The following is an 18,000-nucleotide window of genomic DNA, read 5'->3' as shown; positions in this document are numbered from 1 at the left end:
GATGGAAGAATAGGCAAGACAGTTTTTTTAAAAGGAGAAAGAGGAGTGGAGTCCAGTCTTACAAGAGAGCAAAATACAACTACAATTATTACTAGAGTGTATAGTATTGCAAGAGGAACAGAAAGATTCATGGAACACCACAGAGCACAGGGACAAACCCATACATAAAACAGAACTTAGTCTATTACAGAAACACCTTTTCAGATCCATGGGGAGAAGAAGAATTAAACAATAAATGCTTCTGAGACAACTGTTATCTGGAAAAAGAATAGATCCCTACCTCACACCATATACAAAAATAAACTTCTTGAAGACTTGGTATCAAAAGAAAAAAAAAAGAATGTAAATAATCTCATTATTAATTATTTCTATTGATTGCACATTGAAAATAGTAATCTTTTGGATATATTAGGTTAAGCAAAATATATTACAAGATTTAAAATAATAAACTTCTGGTGGATTAAAAATCATAAATGCAACAAACATAATCACAAAAATATTACAAGAGAACAGGAAATATTTCTGTTAACTCAAGATATACAAGGCCTGGGATACCTGGGTGCCTCAGTCAGTTAAGTGTCTGACTCTTGGTTTCGGGCTCAGGTCACGATGTCACATTTCATGAGTTTGAGTCCCGCATCGGGCTCTGCGTTGCCCGTACAGAGTCTGCTTGGGATTCATTCTCTTTCCCTCTCTCTCTGCCTCCTCTCTTTCTCTTCCTCTCTCTCTCAAACAAAATAAATAAACTTAAAAGAAATACTTGAGGAAAAAAAAGATATACGTGTAAGGCTTTCCTGGATAAAATCTACAAATCCAAATTCTACAAAGGCAAAGTTCAAGACTGACTATATAAAAATGTAAAACTTCTATGAGACAAAAGAGAGCATACTAAGTAAAAAGACAAGCTAAATAAATAAATAAATAAATAAATAAATAAATAAATAAATAGTAGAGGTAGGCAAACTTTGTCTGTAAAGGGCCAGATAGGGCCATATGGTCTCTGCGCCAATTACTCAACTGCACTCTTGAAATGCGAAACAGTCATAGGAAATAGGTAAACAAGTGGGTATGGCCGTGTTCCAATAAAACTTTATTTACAAAAACAGGCTAGAGATTGCCACTGCCCTGGGATAAGTATTGGCAATATATAAAACAAATAGAAGACATCTAGACTATGTTAAAACCACCTGTCACTCAAAACCACCTGTGCCCCCACTAGGGGGTAAAAGGACAAAAGAAAAGAAAAGAGAAAAGAAAAGAGAAGAAAAGAGAAAAATTTCACAGAAGAAATAAAAATGGCCAAGATGCTTGGCGGGGGGTGGGGGGAAGCCAACGTACCAATATACAGGAAGAGACGCTCACTTGACTGATAACAGGAAAATGCATACAAAACTCACACCGAGATCATTTTACACCCATCCAAATGGCAAAAATTTCAGGCCGATGGTACTGAGTGCGGAAAAGAGTGAGCACAAACACACATGCGCATACACTGTTGGTGGGAGTGTAAATTGATATAAACTTTTTGGGAGGCAATTTGGCGGCATCCGCCAACAATGAACACGTACACATCCGACCCAAATACAAATGGCCACCTGGCAGTAATAAAGGCACCCCTGCAATTCAGTGGAAAAAGGGTGGACTTCTCAACCAATGCTGCTGGGACAACTGAATACCTGTACAAAAAGGGAATCTGTACATATCACACTAAGAGACGGAATACAGACCTAAATGTGAAAGATAAAACAGGAAAGCTTCTAAAAGAAAACACTGGAGGATGTTTGCATCACCTTGGGCTAAGAAAAGATTAAACTGGACACAAAAAGCAATACTGAAAAAGCGACTGCTAATCTGGACTTCATTACAACTAAGGGCTTCATCGTCCAACAGCACCGTTAAGAGACATATCTATCTATCCACCAAAGGACTCAACATATCTATCCACCAAAGGACTCAAATCGAGAATACAAAGAACCACTGCAAATTTACAATAAAAAGAAAGACCACCCAATCTAAAAACAGCAAAAGACTGTAACAGACACTTCATAAGAGGATACACGTGAAAAGTGCCAACTGTCACTAGTCATCAGGGCAAAACAAATTAAAACCACAATAAGGTACCACTGCACTCTCCCTGGAAGAGTGACAGTGAAAAGGACTGACGTTACCAAATGTCGCTGAGGATGCTGGGCCACCAGAGCTCTCAGACTTTGCTAGCAGACATTGAACGCAACCATCTTGGAAAGCCATTTGACAAAATCTACTAAAGCTAAACGTATGTGCACCCTTAACAATTCCACTCCTGGGTATTTACCCAAAAGAAAGGATGGCTATATCCACCAAAGATATGTATGAGAATACGCATGAGTCATATGAGCCAAAAAAGAAAAAAAAAAAAAAAAACAGGAACAACCCAAGTCAACACTAAAATGAAAAAAAAAAAAAAATAAGTAGTCGTATATTTGCTCAATATATACCCACAGCAATGAAAAAGAAATAAAACCCACAAGAACGTGGGTGAATCGCAAAGACACATTACACTGAGCCAAAGAAGCAGACACAAAAGGTAGCATCCTGTATGACTGCATTTAAAGAAACCTCAAGAACAGGCAAAACAAATCTACGGTGATAGAGGTCAGAATAGTGGCCGCTTTGGGGTGAGGGGGACAGGAACCGGCAAGGGGCAGGAGGGAGCCTCCCTAGGCCCCCTAAGTTTCTCTGGGTAGCTTTACACTGGTGTGAACCCACGTAAAACATCATTAAGCTCTACACTTTAGTTGTGTCCACCGCTAAATGCAATTTGTATCTTTAAGAAAGAAGCATAAAAATATACATACACTTTGGGGTGCCTGGGAGGCTCTCAGTTAAGCGTCCGACTCTTGGTTTAGGCTTAGGTCGTGATCTCATGGTTCATGGGCCCCGCCACTTCCTAGCTGGGCAGTACTGTCCTGACTCTGTGCCCCAGAACCCTCAAACAGACCGTGTGGGGTCTCCCCAAGGGCTCATGAGACTGAAGGGGTGCTGTGAGCACCCTCACCGGAGGCAGGCGCTGCAGGCAGGGGAACCTGGGTTCTCACACCGGCTCTGATGTTGCCAACCTTGCCCTGGAGCAAGATACCCCTCTCTTGGCCTCTGCCTCCCAGTCTCCACAAGGGGTCAGATTTAAGCATTACCTCAGTCACACCTGTTGCGCTGGAGCACCTCATCATTGTTAACCAGGTAAATATACCAGTCTAGAGACACCCAACAACCAAGTAAGTGAACTCACCAGTGTAATTTCAGTAGGAAATCAAGCAGGTTAATGCAACAGAGTGTCTGGGAGTAAGGGGGTGGTGAGGGAAGGCCTCCAGCAGGTGGTGACCTTGGGGCTGAGGCGGGACAATGAGGAGGAGGCCACGGAATGACCTAGGGAAAGACCCGTGTGGGACAGAGGGGTCTGGAACTGTCCTGAACCCCCAAAGCCGAGAGCTCATACCCACACACCTCCACCTTTGAAGACCAGCCCGGGAGAAGTGGGTGCCCCCCGCTTCCTGCTGCTGTGGGGCCCACCTCTTCCAAGTGGCTGACACAAGAGTAGGCCCCCACGTGCCCACGGGATCCTTCCCACAAGGGTGCCCCTTCTCTGGTCCCTGCGGCAATGGGGGCACTGGGAGGGTGAACCGGTCCCCTCCCCCGTCCTCACCCCAGCTCTCGGGGTTAGCTTCCTCTCCACAATTGACAGGACATGTGAGAGAAAGCTGAGCCCACCCTGGAGGGCGTCCCAAGCCTCCCGCAGTCGTCCTCCGTCCACGAGAGCCCCTCGGTGGAGGCACCTGTGACCAGTTCCCCAAGGGCAGGAACTCTGCCTTCTGTTGTGTCCTGAGCACTAAGCACGGGCTTGGCAAGAGCTGACACTCGAGTGCTGCTCTCGAGCGAGAGGCTGGTTCGGTCCCCCCGGGGCCTGGCACAGGGCAGGAGCCCGCCGAGGCGCAGCAACGTGTCAGCATCCTCCCGTCCAGACGCATCCATGCGGGTACGCACGCCCGAACACACCGCTCCTCCCTCACCACGGAAATTCCACAGATGTCAACTCTCCCAGGCAACTCAACCCGACTCCTCCAAGAGCCAGAGCTGGACTTCTGTTGAGACGGCTTTCGACAATCACCTCTCTGGGGTGGGGAGCCCACCCACCTGCTTATCGAGGCAAACGGGCCAACTGTGAGTTGACCTTTCCTGGATGACTGGGAGTCACCAAGAGGGATGTCTGTGCTGGAATTGGGCCAGGTTCGGTGTCTGCCTTTGAGGGTTTCTGCCTTCTTATTCCCTGTTGGCATCACGTCTGCTTGGGTCTCAGCTATCCTTTTCCCTCCTGTTCGAGCCCCCAGTTGGCCACTTCCACTCTGCTGGCCCCATTCCCAATTACCGAGTAAGTTAAAACTGTGCATGAAGAGTCACTAGGAGCTGAATCGGCACCTGAGGGCCTATTTGAGCCCGGGACTCTGTGATACCCATTTTGAGAGCTCAGTGGCCTTTTGTGCTCCTTTTAGTGTCCAGCCACTCACGGGAGACCCACCACCAGCGCACCTGAGCACATTCCTTGGCTTCTCTCCACTCCTGGGAGTAAGGGTTGGGACCAGGTGCTCCACGGGGAGACCCTCCCCGTCCTAAAACATCCAGCACCCCTGCCGCCCCAGGCAAAGCTGGCTGGCTGGCAGCCACCCGGGTGGTGGGGGCGGCACTCACATGGTGAAGTTCTCCTCCAGGAAGCAGCGGTTACGCAGCAGGCCCGCCCAGAGCTGCACGCCGATGATGCCGAAGATGAAGAAGACGAAGAAGCAGAGCAGGAGGACATTCCCCAGCATGGGCAGCGTGTCCAGGAGCAGGTTCACCAGGATCCGCATACCTGTGAGTGGGGGAGGGTAGAGAGACCGTCAGCCTTGGGAGCAGAAGTCCCAGGAGGACAGAGAGAGAGCAGGGTTAGAGAAACAGAGACAAGGGCACGGAGAGGAGAGGTGGGGACACGCGGGCAGGGGCTCCTTGGGGTTCCGAGCCTGCTCAGGGGCCATTAAGCAGACCTTCTCCTTGATGTCTGCCCCTCTGCCCAGAGGCCGCAGAAATGGCTCTGGGCCTCACCACTCTTTCACCAGATTCCGGATGAAAAAGCAGGTGTTTACGGGACACTGTTTATGTGCCAAACTCTCTTCTGGATAATGCACAAATCTGATGTCCTTCAGAGACCTTGAGCCAGTCCCTTCCCCTCTTAGAAGAGAAGGTCCTCAGCAAAGGGGCCCAAGAAGACAGCAGCCACCCTGCAAAGGCTCCCCAGCTCAAGAGCCACACCCAACTCTCCTGACGCTCCCACCCCACAGAGCAAATGGGGGAATGCACTCCACCTCCAGCCCCATCCCACTCTTACCACCCTTCACATCTACTTCCCTATCCTTCCCTTCGGCCCCTCCTGCCCTGGGCTGACCCATCCACATGCCCTCTCCCTTTCCACAGGCTCAGTCCCAACCCCTGGCACCCCCCACCCCTCCGTCTGCCCCCTTGACTCCACGAATGGAGCTCTGGACACCCCAGTCAATGCAGAATCCACAGGAGCACAAACCCCAGGCAGATGGGTCACCTCCCTGGTTTGGCCCAGCCACCTTTCCCAGCCCTAAGAAAACATCCCCACTCCCCCACTCTAGTCCCCATGGTTTGCCTGGGCTGCTGTGGAGATCACATGACATGGGTCTGACCAATCAGCACATCCCGTTCCTCTAGCCCCAGTGATTGGTCCAGAATAGGCATGTGACCCCAGCCAGGACCAATGAGGGTCAACCCTGAGACTTCAGCTGGAACTACAGGGGGAAATGCTCTCTTTGTGCAGAGGTTGCCAGCTGGGCAGACTTAAGGCCGGAGCTGCTGGGCCCATCTTGCCTCAGCAGGGCAGCACCCACCTACAATTGAAGCCAGCCCAGGAAAAACAGAGCCCAGGACACAACAGGGACAATTCTTGACAACAGCCTGGAAGGACTGCAGGAGGTGAACCTTATGAAATTGCTGTAAAATGTGCAGGTACAATACCATGAATTTCTCCTGGGAGAAGATCCACACCAGTGTCTGTGGTCCCAAAGAGGGTCAGGAGTGATGGGTCACTCTTGAGCACATACCTTCCAAGCTCCTGTGAGATCTGACTCTACCTACCTCTCTAGCTTCAGATCTCTCTCTCTCTCTCTCTCTCTCTCTCTTTCTCTCTCTTTCTCTCTCTCTCTCACACACACACACACACACACACACACACACACACACACCCTCTCACCAATTTGCATCCTATGGTTAGCAGTACCAAATTATTTGAAGTTCCCTAAACATATTATGGGATTTCACACCTCCATGCTTTTACTCATGCTTTCTGGAACACTCTTCCATCTCTCTTATGCCTGGTGAATCCCTATTCAACCACCACAGCCCAGCTGAAGCTCTATTTTCCCTCTGTAAAGACTTCCCCTACCCTTTCACATTCCATCCCAGGTAGAGTCCATCCCTCTCTCTTCTGCTCTGGGCAATCTCACCACCTCTGACCTAGGGTGACTTGCACAGTTGTGCAAGTTGCATACCGCACAATCTCGGAGGCCCCATTCACTACGTAGCCTTCTAGCGCTAGTGTATTATTATTTGTTTACCCCTTCCTCTTCCACTGGGCTGTAAGCTCCTGGGAGCAGGACCTGTGTCCAGTCAGCATTCTCAGAACCCGGCAGTTCCTAGCCCAGAACAAAGCCTCAGCCAACATTTGTTGAATACGTGATGAGTCATGAGGAAAGAATGGAAGATTGGAGAAGGGAGGATGAAAAGATGGTGACAAGGAGAACAGTGGCCCTATTCAGATTTTTATTTATTCCAGGGGTGATGCTAAGGTGGTTGTTAACGAGGGTAGTTATTTCGGATTTGCATCACGAGCTCCGTGTGGAGTGATTTCCAATCGATAATTAATGCCTGCCCCGTCCTCCCTCCCCACAAAACTAGGTCAGCCTCCTCCCGGAGAGGCAGTGGGTCTCCCTGGCAGCCTGCGAGTTGAGAGCAGGCCAGGGTGACTGAGGGCTAAATACCCCACCCCCACCCTCACCCTCAATAGGGATGGCCCAGGGAGCGTTGGGAAGGGAAACAAGGAAATAGACCAAGCACCCTTGCGATCCATCCAAATCCGGGCACCTTCCTGGAGGGACTGACTTGAGCTGGGCCCTGCAGGATGACAGGAGCTTGTGGCAAACGCACAAAGGTATGACCGTTCAGAGAGCGCATCGAGGCCATGCTTGGGGGTGGCCGCAAAGCGGGATCTAAGGAGCGAGGGGCCCTGGGCTAGGGGACTGGTCAGGGAAGGCCATGAGCAGATTCTAAGCAGGCCGAGCCCTTGGACAGGGCAGTCCTAGAGGATGGGACAGCGGCAGGACGCAAGCAGCCATGTGAGAAGGGGTTGGGTCAGAAAGGCCTTGAGGGAGCAGGTGGCTCTGAGCCACCCCAGCCTGACTGCTCCATGGCTGCCCCCCCGCCACCCCCCAGCCTTTGTTGCTCGATTAATTACATTTCCCTTGTTCTCCAGGATATTGAAATTCTGAAAGGCTCCTCAAAACCTGCCTGGCTGGCTTCCCTGAATGGCAGCCCGTCCGTCCCCCTTCCCCTCCTCCCTCTGCTAAGCCAGGCCCCAGCTCACTCCACGGCCCTCCCTTGGGCCCAGGGAGTCCCAGGGCCACTGAGCCAAGGCATAATTAGCTAATTAGGGACTCAGAACGAATCCATCTTTCCGTGCCAGGGAAAAGGGGCCACAGGATTAGGGAGTCAGGGAGGACCCCGCGAGACCCCAGCTAATCCTCCTTTTATGCCTGCAGTCAAGTAATTAGCTAAGGCACGTCGTCGGATGGTTCCTCTCTGCCCTCAGTTCCCCCGGCACTGGGCTCAGAAGGTGGAGGCAGAGAGGAGAGGCAGAGAAAGAAATGGAGACAGAGGACAGAGATGGAGACAAAGACCAAGAAAGGCAAAGACAGAGATGTCTGCCTCAGACCATCCTTCCTACTCAAGTCGAAGCACACCTATCCCCAGCCCAGCCCTCCTCCAGGCGGTCTCTGATTTCCACCCCACACCAGTGAAGCCTTCCTGCCTCCAGTTCCCCCAGATGTTCACTCACCATCGCTCAAGATGAACTTATCTGGTTTTGCTTTCTTAGTGTGATGCCTCGGGCCTTCAGCCTGGGGTAGAGGCCAGGACCAGACTCCCTGGCAACCCCATGAGTGTGGCTGAAGGCCCTGCTTCCCCGGGCGAGAGGGGAAAGAGGACCCCAGAGTCCCCAGGACATCCAGTGCTTTGGTGAGTGCCCAGAGCACCAGCCCAGGACGGGACGCCTGGGTGCCACTCCTGGTGGGGCAGCCCTGAGGCCGGCCTTGCCCCCGCGGGGCCCCAGTGGCCTCATCTACAGAAGACAGTGGTTCCCATCCGGTCAGCCTCTCGAGGCTGGGACAGGACCTCAGAGGAGGAGCCCCCAGAGCCAGAAGCTGCCAGCAGTCCTTCCACCCCCATGGGGAAGGTACAAATTCTTAGCCCATCCCCAAGCCCCTACGCACAGGCCCCAGCCTGTCTCCCCAGCCGCACCTCCCTCTGCTCACCACCCCACATCTAACCCTGCGGCTCCAGCCGGACTGGCAGACGCCCCCAGCATCCCTACTCTTCACCCTCACACACACACACTGCCCCCACCGACAGCACCCTCCCCCATCACCACCTCCAGGATTCCTATTACTAGTACCCTGTTGGGCGGGGGGGTGCAATGCTAGGTCCACTCCCCAGGACAGCAGCACCCCATGCCGGTGTGGCCTAGCCAGGCTGACCCCCTTCCAGCCCCCCGGAAAGCCCTCACACACACTCACAAGGTCATCTCCCCTCCTTTCTTAGACCTCAGCTGACTGGTCCTCTTTTCTGGCCCCTGGGCTGGGCTGGTAGCCCTGCAGTGAGCTGCCCACTGCCCTGCCCTCCCTCCATCGCAGCACTTATTACGCTGTCGGCCTTCGTCAGGTCATGGCTCTGCCCAAACTGACCGCATCCTAAGCAGGAGGCCCAGAAGGGGTGTTCCGCATCCTCCGATCTAGCCCGGGGCCTGGCAGAGTGGCCCCCGAGGATGGCCACGAAGGAGTGGCAGATGGGTGGATGGATCCATTCGACCAATATTTAGTGAGGACCTACTATGTGCCAGGCGCTGTTCTAGGTTCTAGGGGTGCATCGGTTAAAACAAACAAGTGAATAAACGGACCAACTCCCCTGCTCCCAGGAGGTGGACATTCTAGATACGGGTAGGGAGAGACAAAACCAAACACATACTAAATAAATAAGTACATCTCCTCATTTGTTGGATGGTGTTAACGAAAACAGCAAGTGGAGGAGCGGAAAGGGACGGGGGGGTGCCAGGCTGGGCCAGGGGTAGGACAGGTACAACCTGGGGGCCCGAAAGGCCTCGCTCGCAAGACGATACAGGGCACAGACTCACAGGAGGTAAGGGAGTCAGCTGCGTGCCCCTCTGGGAAGAGCTCTCTAGGCAGGTGGAACAGCCAGGGCAAAGACCCAGAGGTGGGGATGAATCAAGGAACACCCACCCAGGAGGCCAGCATGGCCGGAGGGAAGCGAATGAGAGGTGGCGGAAATGGGACTGCCCCGCAGGTGTGAGAACTCCGGCCCCTGTTCCACCGAGCGTCACGCGCAGAAGACAGACATAGCTGAGGAGGGTTTGAAAGATCACCCCAGCTGCGGGGGCAGGTGGACTATGGCCGCCCGGGGTGGGAGAAGGCGACCCATAAGCAGACAGCCTGCAGGATGGTGTATAATCGCCCACATGTGACCCCCGGCCTGTGCACACACAGCTCAGGAAGGGGGGCCAGGCCTGTGGGCTCGGTGGCCATATGGCTGCTGCCTCCTGAGGACAGCCCTGCCCTCCCCTGGAACAGAAATGGGGAGCGCTGGGTGGGGGCAGGGGGAGGGGCAAGAGAGCTGTGGCCCTGCTCGTGCCCTCCCTGCCAGGCTTCCTGCGTGACTCTCGGGGGCACTGAGCCTCCCGTCCATCTGTTCCCATCCCGCCCGGCCTCGCCAGGCCATCGCTCACCTGCCCCTCTGATAATCCACATCTGGCTGGGTCCAGATGACGATGACAGCGGAGGTAGGGGACGTGGCTAAACTCTGGAGCTATTTTGAAGGTCGAGTGATTGATGGGATGTTGGCAGGGGTTGGAGGAAGAGAGGAGGCAGGGCATCTCCAAGGTCTGCAGCCTGAGGACAGAGCCACAGAGCAGCCGTCGCGGGGGACAGGACTCTTGGAGCGCCTGGTACACGTCCATGTGAAGCCATTTCATAGGCTCGTGGGGCCTGGGGTTCAGGGGAGAGGAATGTAGCCTAGAAGTATCATGTGGGTGCATCAGGGTAGAGAGAGTCTCTGGATGGCATTTAAAGTTGGGAGCTGGATGGGGCGCCTGGGTGGCTCAGTCGGTTAAGCGTCCGACTTCGGCTCGGGTCATGATCTCGCGGTCCGTGAGTTCGAGCCCCGCGTCGGGCTCTGTGCTGACTGCTCAGAGCCTGGAGCCTGTTTCAGATTCTGTGTCTCCCTCTCTGTCTGACCCTCCCCCGTTCATGCTCTGTCTCTCTCTGTCTCAAAAATAAATAAACATTAAATAAATAAATAAATAAATAAATAAATAAATAAATAAAGTTGGGAGCTAGAGGGAGACGGACAGTGGGCAAACTGATGGGAGCTGCTCAACCTTTTCACCCCTTTTCACCGGACACCCCTAGACCAGACCCTCTGCTCAGGAGAAGCTGGGCAGCAGTCAGCCAAGAGGGGGTGGCAGCGGGGGACCTGGAAGGAGGTGGGGGGGCGGGCTTCCTGAGACACATCTCCCCTGGAGGTCCGGGGTGCTGTCTGCAGACAAGAGCTGTCAGCCCAGATTAGCGCAGCCACTCTGCCAGACCAGCTCAAGTAGAAAGAACCCGATCTGCGCCAGCCTCCACCAGGGGTGCAGCCCGCAGCCAGGAGAAAGGGTGCCAGGCTGAGGGCAAAGGGGGCCGAGGCTGTGGCTGGCCCAGGGGCGACCCCCTCTCGGAGGCCTGGCTAGGTCAGGGGAGGGTGCTGAGCGAACGGGAGAGGCCGTCTGCTGTTCCTGCCATTGCCAAGGCCAACTAATCAGGGGCACAGTGGGTGCCAGGGAGGCCCAGCCGGGCAGCATAAGGCCGTGCTGCTGAGGACACAGCTGCTGGCCCCAGTCCAACGGAGGAGGGGCCTGGGAGCTGATGAGGGGCCTCGGTGCCCCCTCCTGAGTTGGGAACAGATGCCAGCCAAGGAGTGTGCGCCCCTAACCCTCTATCCCCGTGCTCACGCCCCAGGGTGGTCCTAGCCCCTGTCCCACAGAAGGTCCCCGAACCCACTGTGGCCCAAAGAACTCCCACTCATTCTTCAAATGTCCTGTTCCCCTCTCCTCTATAAAACCTCCTCAAAGTAAATATTAGTGATCCTTCCCCTCAGTCCCTGCTGCCTCCATTAGAGCATGTGTCCCACTGGCCCATAGGTCCTGACTAGGGTATCTGCCTGCAGAGAATGGGCTATGTCTACTCTCCATGGCCCCTTAGTGAATGCTACTTTGGATGAATGAATGAATGAATGAATGAATAGTAGCCCACTCCCTTGACCTGGTATCCTGTGCAGGAATTGCTCCCTCCTGATTTGTAGAGTAGAACTTGAACTTGATTGCAGGGGAGGGGCAGAACAGCTCTCACCCTGCCCTCACCCCCCTAGCATTTCTGCTTTCACACACCTGCCATCTCTTCCTGTTCCCAAGTCAGGGTCTCACTAGGTGTTCTGGCCTCGTGTTTTCCCACCTACCTCCCTCTCTTCCAAGAAGGCAGCAGCCCTGGGGAAATCAGGCCCTGCACCCATCTCCCCTCCTCTCTCCCCCACTCCTCCCCTCCCTCCCTTCCCCCTGGGGGCTGCCAGGCCTTTCTCTGCAGGGTGGCTTGGGAGCCCCTGTGGGCACCAAGGACAGACAGCCCTGAAGTCCAAGGTGTGGCCTGGGGTGGAAGCCTCCTCCAGCTGCCCCCAAGGCCCAAGGAAACACACACTTCAAGCGAAACTGCCCAGATTTTCACGCAAACTCTGTTTCAAAGTGAGTCTCCCAGCTTCCTTTCCGACAGATGCCCCGCAAAGCAGAATCCAAGAAGAAATCCTGGGGCCTCCTTCACCCATGCTCAGAATGGCTGGCCTAACCACAGCCCAGCCGGGCATAAACCTGGGCGGAAAGGGCCAGAGCAGGCCTGGGGTGAGGGGCATGGTGCCCAGCCGTGAATTCAGGGCCCCTCGGCCTGACGGGCAATTGAAAACGTGCCTGTAAGACCAGATCATTCGAACACCTCTCATTCTGAAACCGGGGCTCTGAGGATCTCTGAAACCAAGAGTCTAGGATTCTGAGGCTTGACGAGTCTAAGATTCTCTATGACTCTCAGCAAGATTAATCCCACCAGGATCCCACGCAATCAGTATACGGCACGGGTACCTTACCAGGAGCCAGTGTTGTGCGGACATTTTGCTGCCCTGGTCTAGCAAGGGAGGGCTGGGACCCCATTTTATGGGTGGGGAAACTGAGGCCTGAGAGGCGGAGCCACTGCTCCAAGATCCCAGATGCAAACCCTAGTCTAACTGCTGTGGATGCTGTGATCTGTAGCCCCAACACTGGGACCCTCCTCCCTCTGTGCGAGAAGCTGGGATGGGCCGGTTCACTGGGCACCTGCTGTACTCCTGGGGTGCAGACTAACTCACGTGGAGGTGCTACGTGCATCCTCATTGTGCAGACAGGGGACCGGAGCAAGAGAGGAACCTTTCTCAGGTCCCGAAGCTAATTAATGCAGGACCAAGCTTTGAAGACTGGCAGGAATGTTCTGTATGAACCGCTCTGCACCCCTGCCTCCTGCCTAGACTTGTCCCCGTCAGGTCGCACAGAGCCCAGTGCCACAGGAGCTCTGTGCTCTTGACAGCGGAAGGTGTTCAGAAAGGGCCCCGAGGGCATCACTTCTGCTTTGACCCTGGAGGTGGGCAGGGACTTTCCTGATGCCCTGCAGATGGTGTGGCTGTCTGGGATGCTACAAGTCACAGGGAGGAGAAGGCTGTAGAAAGGAGCAAAAAGCTCTGGGGTCGTGAGAACACGGGTTCAAGTCCGACCTCAGACCCCCCCTTCCCCCACCGCTATGTGGCCTTGGGCACTTCACTCAATCACTCTCTGCCTCGGTTTCCACATCTGTAAGTGGGCATCGTAATGGCACCAACATCCTAGAGCTGTTACGAAACAAGATGATACAGCCAGGCAAAGCACCGTGGCGAACTTGCCCGTTTCAGCCATTTATCATTATTAGTAAATCCCTAGAAGATGTGGAAAGCTCCCTTCCCGCCTTCCCCTGACACACGGCCCCCTGCCCACCCAACATTTCCACCTTCTGCACGTGCAGGTCGGTCTGCCAAAAATGCCCTCTCCAACCCTCTGTGTGCTTGGTGATCGTCTCCCCAAATCAGCCTCCGCAAAGATGCCCTGATGCCCCCGCCCTGTCCTCAGTGTTCTAGTACCTTCTCACAAGAGTAACGCCTACTGACCACTTACTGCACCCAAAGTTCTATGCTAAGCTCTTTACACACATGATGGCATTTCATTCTTACAAAACCGTATAGAAATTGGTATTATTAACCCCATCTTACTGTTGGAAAATGGAGGCCTGGAGAGGAGCATGGGGGCCCAAGGCCCCACAATGGGCAAGTGGAAGGCCTGGGGCTAGAACCTGGGCCTGCGCGTGTGGAGCAGAGCTTCAGCTCCTGGTGCCCCAGCTGGGACCTGCCGGTGGCCTCCCCCCATAGCTCTGCCGGCCTTGCCTCCCTGTCTGTGGGCCCCGCCCTGGGAGCACATTTCCTGCCTCTCTGCATCACCGCCACCCCAGGCCCAGCCCAGAGGCCCCTGCACAGGGGTGGGTTATTGCTGAACCCGGGACTGTGAGCTGGGTGAGCTCTGAGGGTGGGCAGTGGCCCAGGCCAGGCTCAGTGTCCCCAGCAGCTTCCCACAAGCCTCCCGGCCTCCCTCGCACCCCTCTCCACAGCCGGGGCTGAGGCTCAGGCTGGTCGACTCTAGATGTGGGCCAGCAACTCAGATTCAGTGGGCTCAGGGCCTAGCAGTGACTAGGCTGGTTTCTTACTGGAGAAAAAAGGGCACTTTTCATATTTAAATGGCATGGCGTGGCCAATGGGCTTTGGGAGGCACCACAACATGCTTAAGGGGTGTGCAGGCCTAAGGGGTGTGCAGGCCGAGTGAGGAGTGAGGCCCGGAGTGAGGCCTGGAGTTGCCTGATTGCCCGGATGGCGCACTTGTAGAGATGATCCAGCCCCATCTTGCCAAGGCCCAGAAAAGGATAGTGATTTATGAAGGCCACAGCAAGGAACCAGAACCCAGCCTCCTGACTCGCAATCTGGTGCTTTCCTCTCTCCCTCCCTCCCTCCCCAACCTTCTCCTCCATGCCCCGCTTCCCTTTAGCCATCAAAGGCAGAGCACCGGCCTGGACCTATTTCACAAGGTTTGTCAAGAGCACCATGACTCCCAGGTGCCCCATCCGTCCTGGGCAATGTCAAGAACTACACATTAATCCAGTCCCTCCTCTTGCTTTGTGCAAGAGTAGAGAAACTGAGGTCCAGAGACACGGGGGGGGGGGGGGGGGGGAGGGGGGGGAGGGGGGACGGACACTTCCCAGGTCACACAGCAGGCTCCCAGCAGAGCCAACAACCAGCACTTGCATTCCCTGACAACCCAACTAAGTCCTCCTGGCGGATCATGCGGAGGCTTTTGCAGCCGTTGCTGTCCTTTTTAAATTGCAAGTAGCCACCCCGCTCTCCACGGTTTTGCAATTAATAGCCCATAATTTCACTAGCGCCAACTCCCTAGGCTGCCACCTAGTGGCCAAGCTGAAAGCCACAGGCCATGGTTAAAAAGAGGGCGCCCCCGGGGGCCGAAGAAACTCTAAAGACAAACAGGAGGACTTGGAATGTTTCAGGGCAACATCTAGAGAAAAAGGAGGCAAGCAACTGAATCTCTCTAGGCACTCTCTAGGCACTTGTAAGAACCTGTGCCACCCCCCCCATGCCACCTGTTCGCTGGCGACTCGGGGCAGAGGGCAAAGCTGTCCCTCCTGTAAAGGAAGGGATGAACCACCCAACCCCGCTCTAACAGCCTGAGGCTCCTGTTAATTAAATTCCTCATCAGTGTGAATTCATCTTAAGGTCTCTTTCCCAGGGGAGCGCAGAGTGGTTTCTAAGTGGGGGGAGGGGACGGACGCATCGGGTATGGTTTGGATCCCGGAGGGTCTGTGCCCCCAACGCTCCCCCACGCCGGGGTCTGAGCCATTCTTTGCCAGCTGCGAGGCGCAGTCAGCTCTGAGCAGGAAACACATTCCCCATCGACGGGGCCCGGGCCTCCCAGTCTCGCCCGTTAGCAGGCAGGAGGCCCCACGGGAAGAGGCCGAACTCCTCTCTGGGTGCTCCAGGCCACGCAGCCTCCAAAACTGGAGTCTCCGGGAGCAAGGGGCCCATCGCCGTCCTTCTCCAGAGAACCAGGCAGGCTGGTGCTGGGGACCCAGAAGTGACCTCCACAGCCAGGAGCCGCCTAATGAGCTCCTCACTCGGGACAGTGAGAGAGGGAGGAAGGGGGCCCAGGGAGAGACACAGGCGCCACCCACCTCACGTGCGCACACACACGTGCACACACGTGGTCGCCTGTGGTCACAGAGACCCTCATACCCACGTGCATGCACACCCGGATGTACAGAAACTCCCCCTTGGAGACCCGCATCCTGTCCCCTCCTCTCGTAAACCTTCTCTTCTCAAATGTCCCGTCACATCGCTGTTCCGGGGCCGTCAGATCCCACCCTCGCCCAGTGTGTCCACTTCATACATATCTACCGAGCAACTCGAACACACCAGGGGTCGCTGCGGGCGCCCTGTGAATGAAGTCCACCTTGCGGCCAGCTTCCTCGGAGAAGGGGGTGGGACATGAGGGAGAGGAACACACACTGCAGAAGGTGTGCCCGTTAGAAACTCGGGCTCCAAGTTCCCTGCCGTGTGACCTTGGACTGGTCACGGCCCTCTCTGGACCTCATTTTCCTCATCTGCTAAATGGGCTAAAGATGGCTTTGAACTAGGAGCCTCGCAGGATTGGTGGGGGTGGAAGGGGTTGAGAGAAGCTGGCGCTTAGGGTGACCTCGCCGGATGTCCCTCCCCTGCCCCCAAGAGTCTCCCAGGGCAGGGGGAAGCGACCGACGTGGTACCACTGAACCGCTCCTCCCCCCGTCGCCGATAGCTTTGGTTCTCATCACTCACCCCTACCCCCGCCCCTGCCTCCCAACCCCTCCCTCAGGACCTTTGTGGTAGCCCTCAGGGCCCCCTGGGATTTCCCAGCAGGTCAACATATGTGTGGGGAGATGACCCTGTATGTGCGACCTTGAGACGCCAAGAGCCCCCAGGCTCCCTTCGGACTTTGCCCAACCGGAGCCGGCCTGCCCGTCTCAGAACAAAGCCATAGTCTGGCCACCCTCCTGGCCACCTTGCTCCACAAATACCCTGGAGCATGGCCTCCCCTGCGCTACCAGGCCTGCCGACAGTCAGGCCAGCCCCAGCCTGTCTGGGGAGAGGTCGGCTGGATAGGGCAGGTGACAAAGCCCCAAGGCCCCAGGGTTGAGAATTGGGAGAGTAAGGACCACTCTGACCGTGGAGGAGGAAGAGGTGCTAGGGGCCCTCCCCTCTTCTGCAGATGGGGAAACTGAGGCTCAGACAAGGAAGAGAAGCAAGCGTTTGGATAGAACCAAGGAAAGAGTTGGGCTCAGGACGGACAGAACTCCATGCAGAACCCTGTCCTGCCACTGAATTGCGGTGACACCATGCAAGCCACTCTGAGCCTTACACGGCGAGTTGAGAGGCTCTGAGTTAGGCATCCGTATGTCAAATACCACACAGGAGGTAGGCAGGTCTCATAAAAGTCCCTGTCCTTCCCTGACGGCTGAAACCCCATGCAGGCCAGGTACTCCCCTCCCCCTCTCCTTCCCCATCCCCCATCCTATTCCTAACTCAGGGTAGCAGAAAGAACACAGTTCAGGGAGTCAGGAGGCCTCTTGAGCAAGTTACCTCATGTCTCCAAGTCTTGGTCTCGTTATCTCTGTTTTCCTGTGAATGGCCCGCCTCCCTCACAGACAGATTATAAGGCTCAAGAGAAATCATGGAGATGAAAAGCTTTGAAAACTATGAATCTGGGCAGATGTCGGGGCTTGTTGTTATAACATAACCTTCCGGCACTAGGCAGGCGGACAGATGGACGGAGGGCTGGGTCCTCGCGTGGGCCAGCAGACACGCGGTGGGGGGTGATGGGGCTTGAGTTCTAAATCAGCACGAGCTGGGATCCCCTCCTCACTGAAATGCTGCCCGATACTCTCAAACTAAGCAGCTTCTTTTCACACATGTGTCCACCTTGATAGCCACCCCCCCCCATGAGGAACCTTGTCCCTAAAAAGCCAGACTCCCCAGAATGCTGCAATCTGAGTTCTTTTGGGCCTCAGAGGTGTCAGGACCACTCTCCAGCATCTTCAGGCCCAAATACTGGCCCATGAGCCTGGTGGGAGGAGGACCCACATCTGTCCAGTCGCTGAAGGACCCCTGTACCCAGCACAGGCACCGGAAGGTGCAGGTGAGTCTTTTCTTAGTGCAGGAGTGGCTGATGGGGAGCGGGGAGGGGGGACCAACTCACTGGGCACACGGTTGATGGCTTTGAGGGGCCTCAGGACACGCACGGTGCGGATGGCCGACAGGTTGATGTTCTGGAGGTCCAGAGAGTACTCGACCATCCTGCAGAGAAAGGGGGGAGAGTGAGGGATGGAGCAGGAGGGACACTCAAGGCCATGGACTATTCCACGGCCATCTAGCCACCCATGCACACCCACCCGTGCC

The 18,000-nt window shown here is 55.0% G+C and overlaps 1 protein-coding gene and 1 long non-coding RNA gene across 2 annotated transcripts in view; one reads left to right on the top strand and one right to left on the bottom strand.

Moving 5' to 3' along the window:
- Positions 1–18,000, bottom strand: part of CACNA1I (calcium voltage-gated channel subunit alpha1 I) — a 67,419-nt gene that overhangs the window by 47,980 nt on the left and 1,439 nt on the right. The window contains exons 2-3 of the mRNA XM_047865395.1: positions 17,801–17,898; positions 4,723–4,882 (exon numbers count right to left, since the gene is read on the bottom strand). Coding sequence (XP_047721351.1) covers positions 4,723–4,882; positions 17,801–17,898 — 258 coding nt within the window. The remainder of the gene's footprint in view (positions 1–4,722; positions 4,883–17,800; positions 17,899–18,000) is intronic.
- Positions 4,782–9,464, top strand: LOC125169715 (uncharacterized). Its single transcript, XR_007153775.1, has 3 exons — positions 4,782–4,884; positions 5,852–6,039; positions 7,848–9,464. It is a non-coding gene; the product is annotated as an uncharacterized LOC125169715 (long non-coding RNA).

The sequence above is a fragment of the Prionailurus viverrinus genome, chromosome B4 (genome assembly GCF_022837055.1).
Source record: "Prionailurus viverrinus isolate Anna chromosome B4, UM_Priviv_1.0, whole genome shotgun sequence".
NCBI lineage: Eukaryota > Metazoa > Chordata > Mammalia > Carnivora > Felidae > Prionailurus > Prionailurus viverrinus.
Note: the sequence above shows the minus strand (reverse complement) of the source record. Positions and strands in the feature narration are given on the sequence as shown.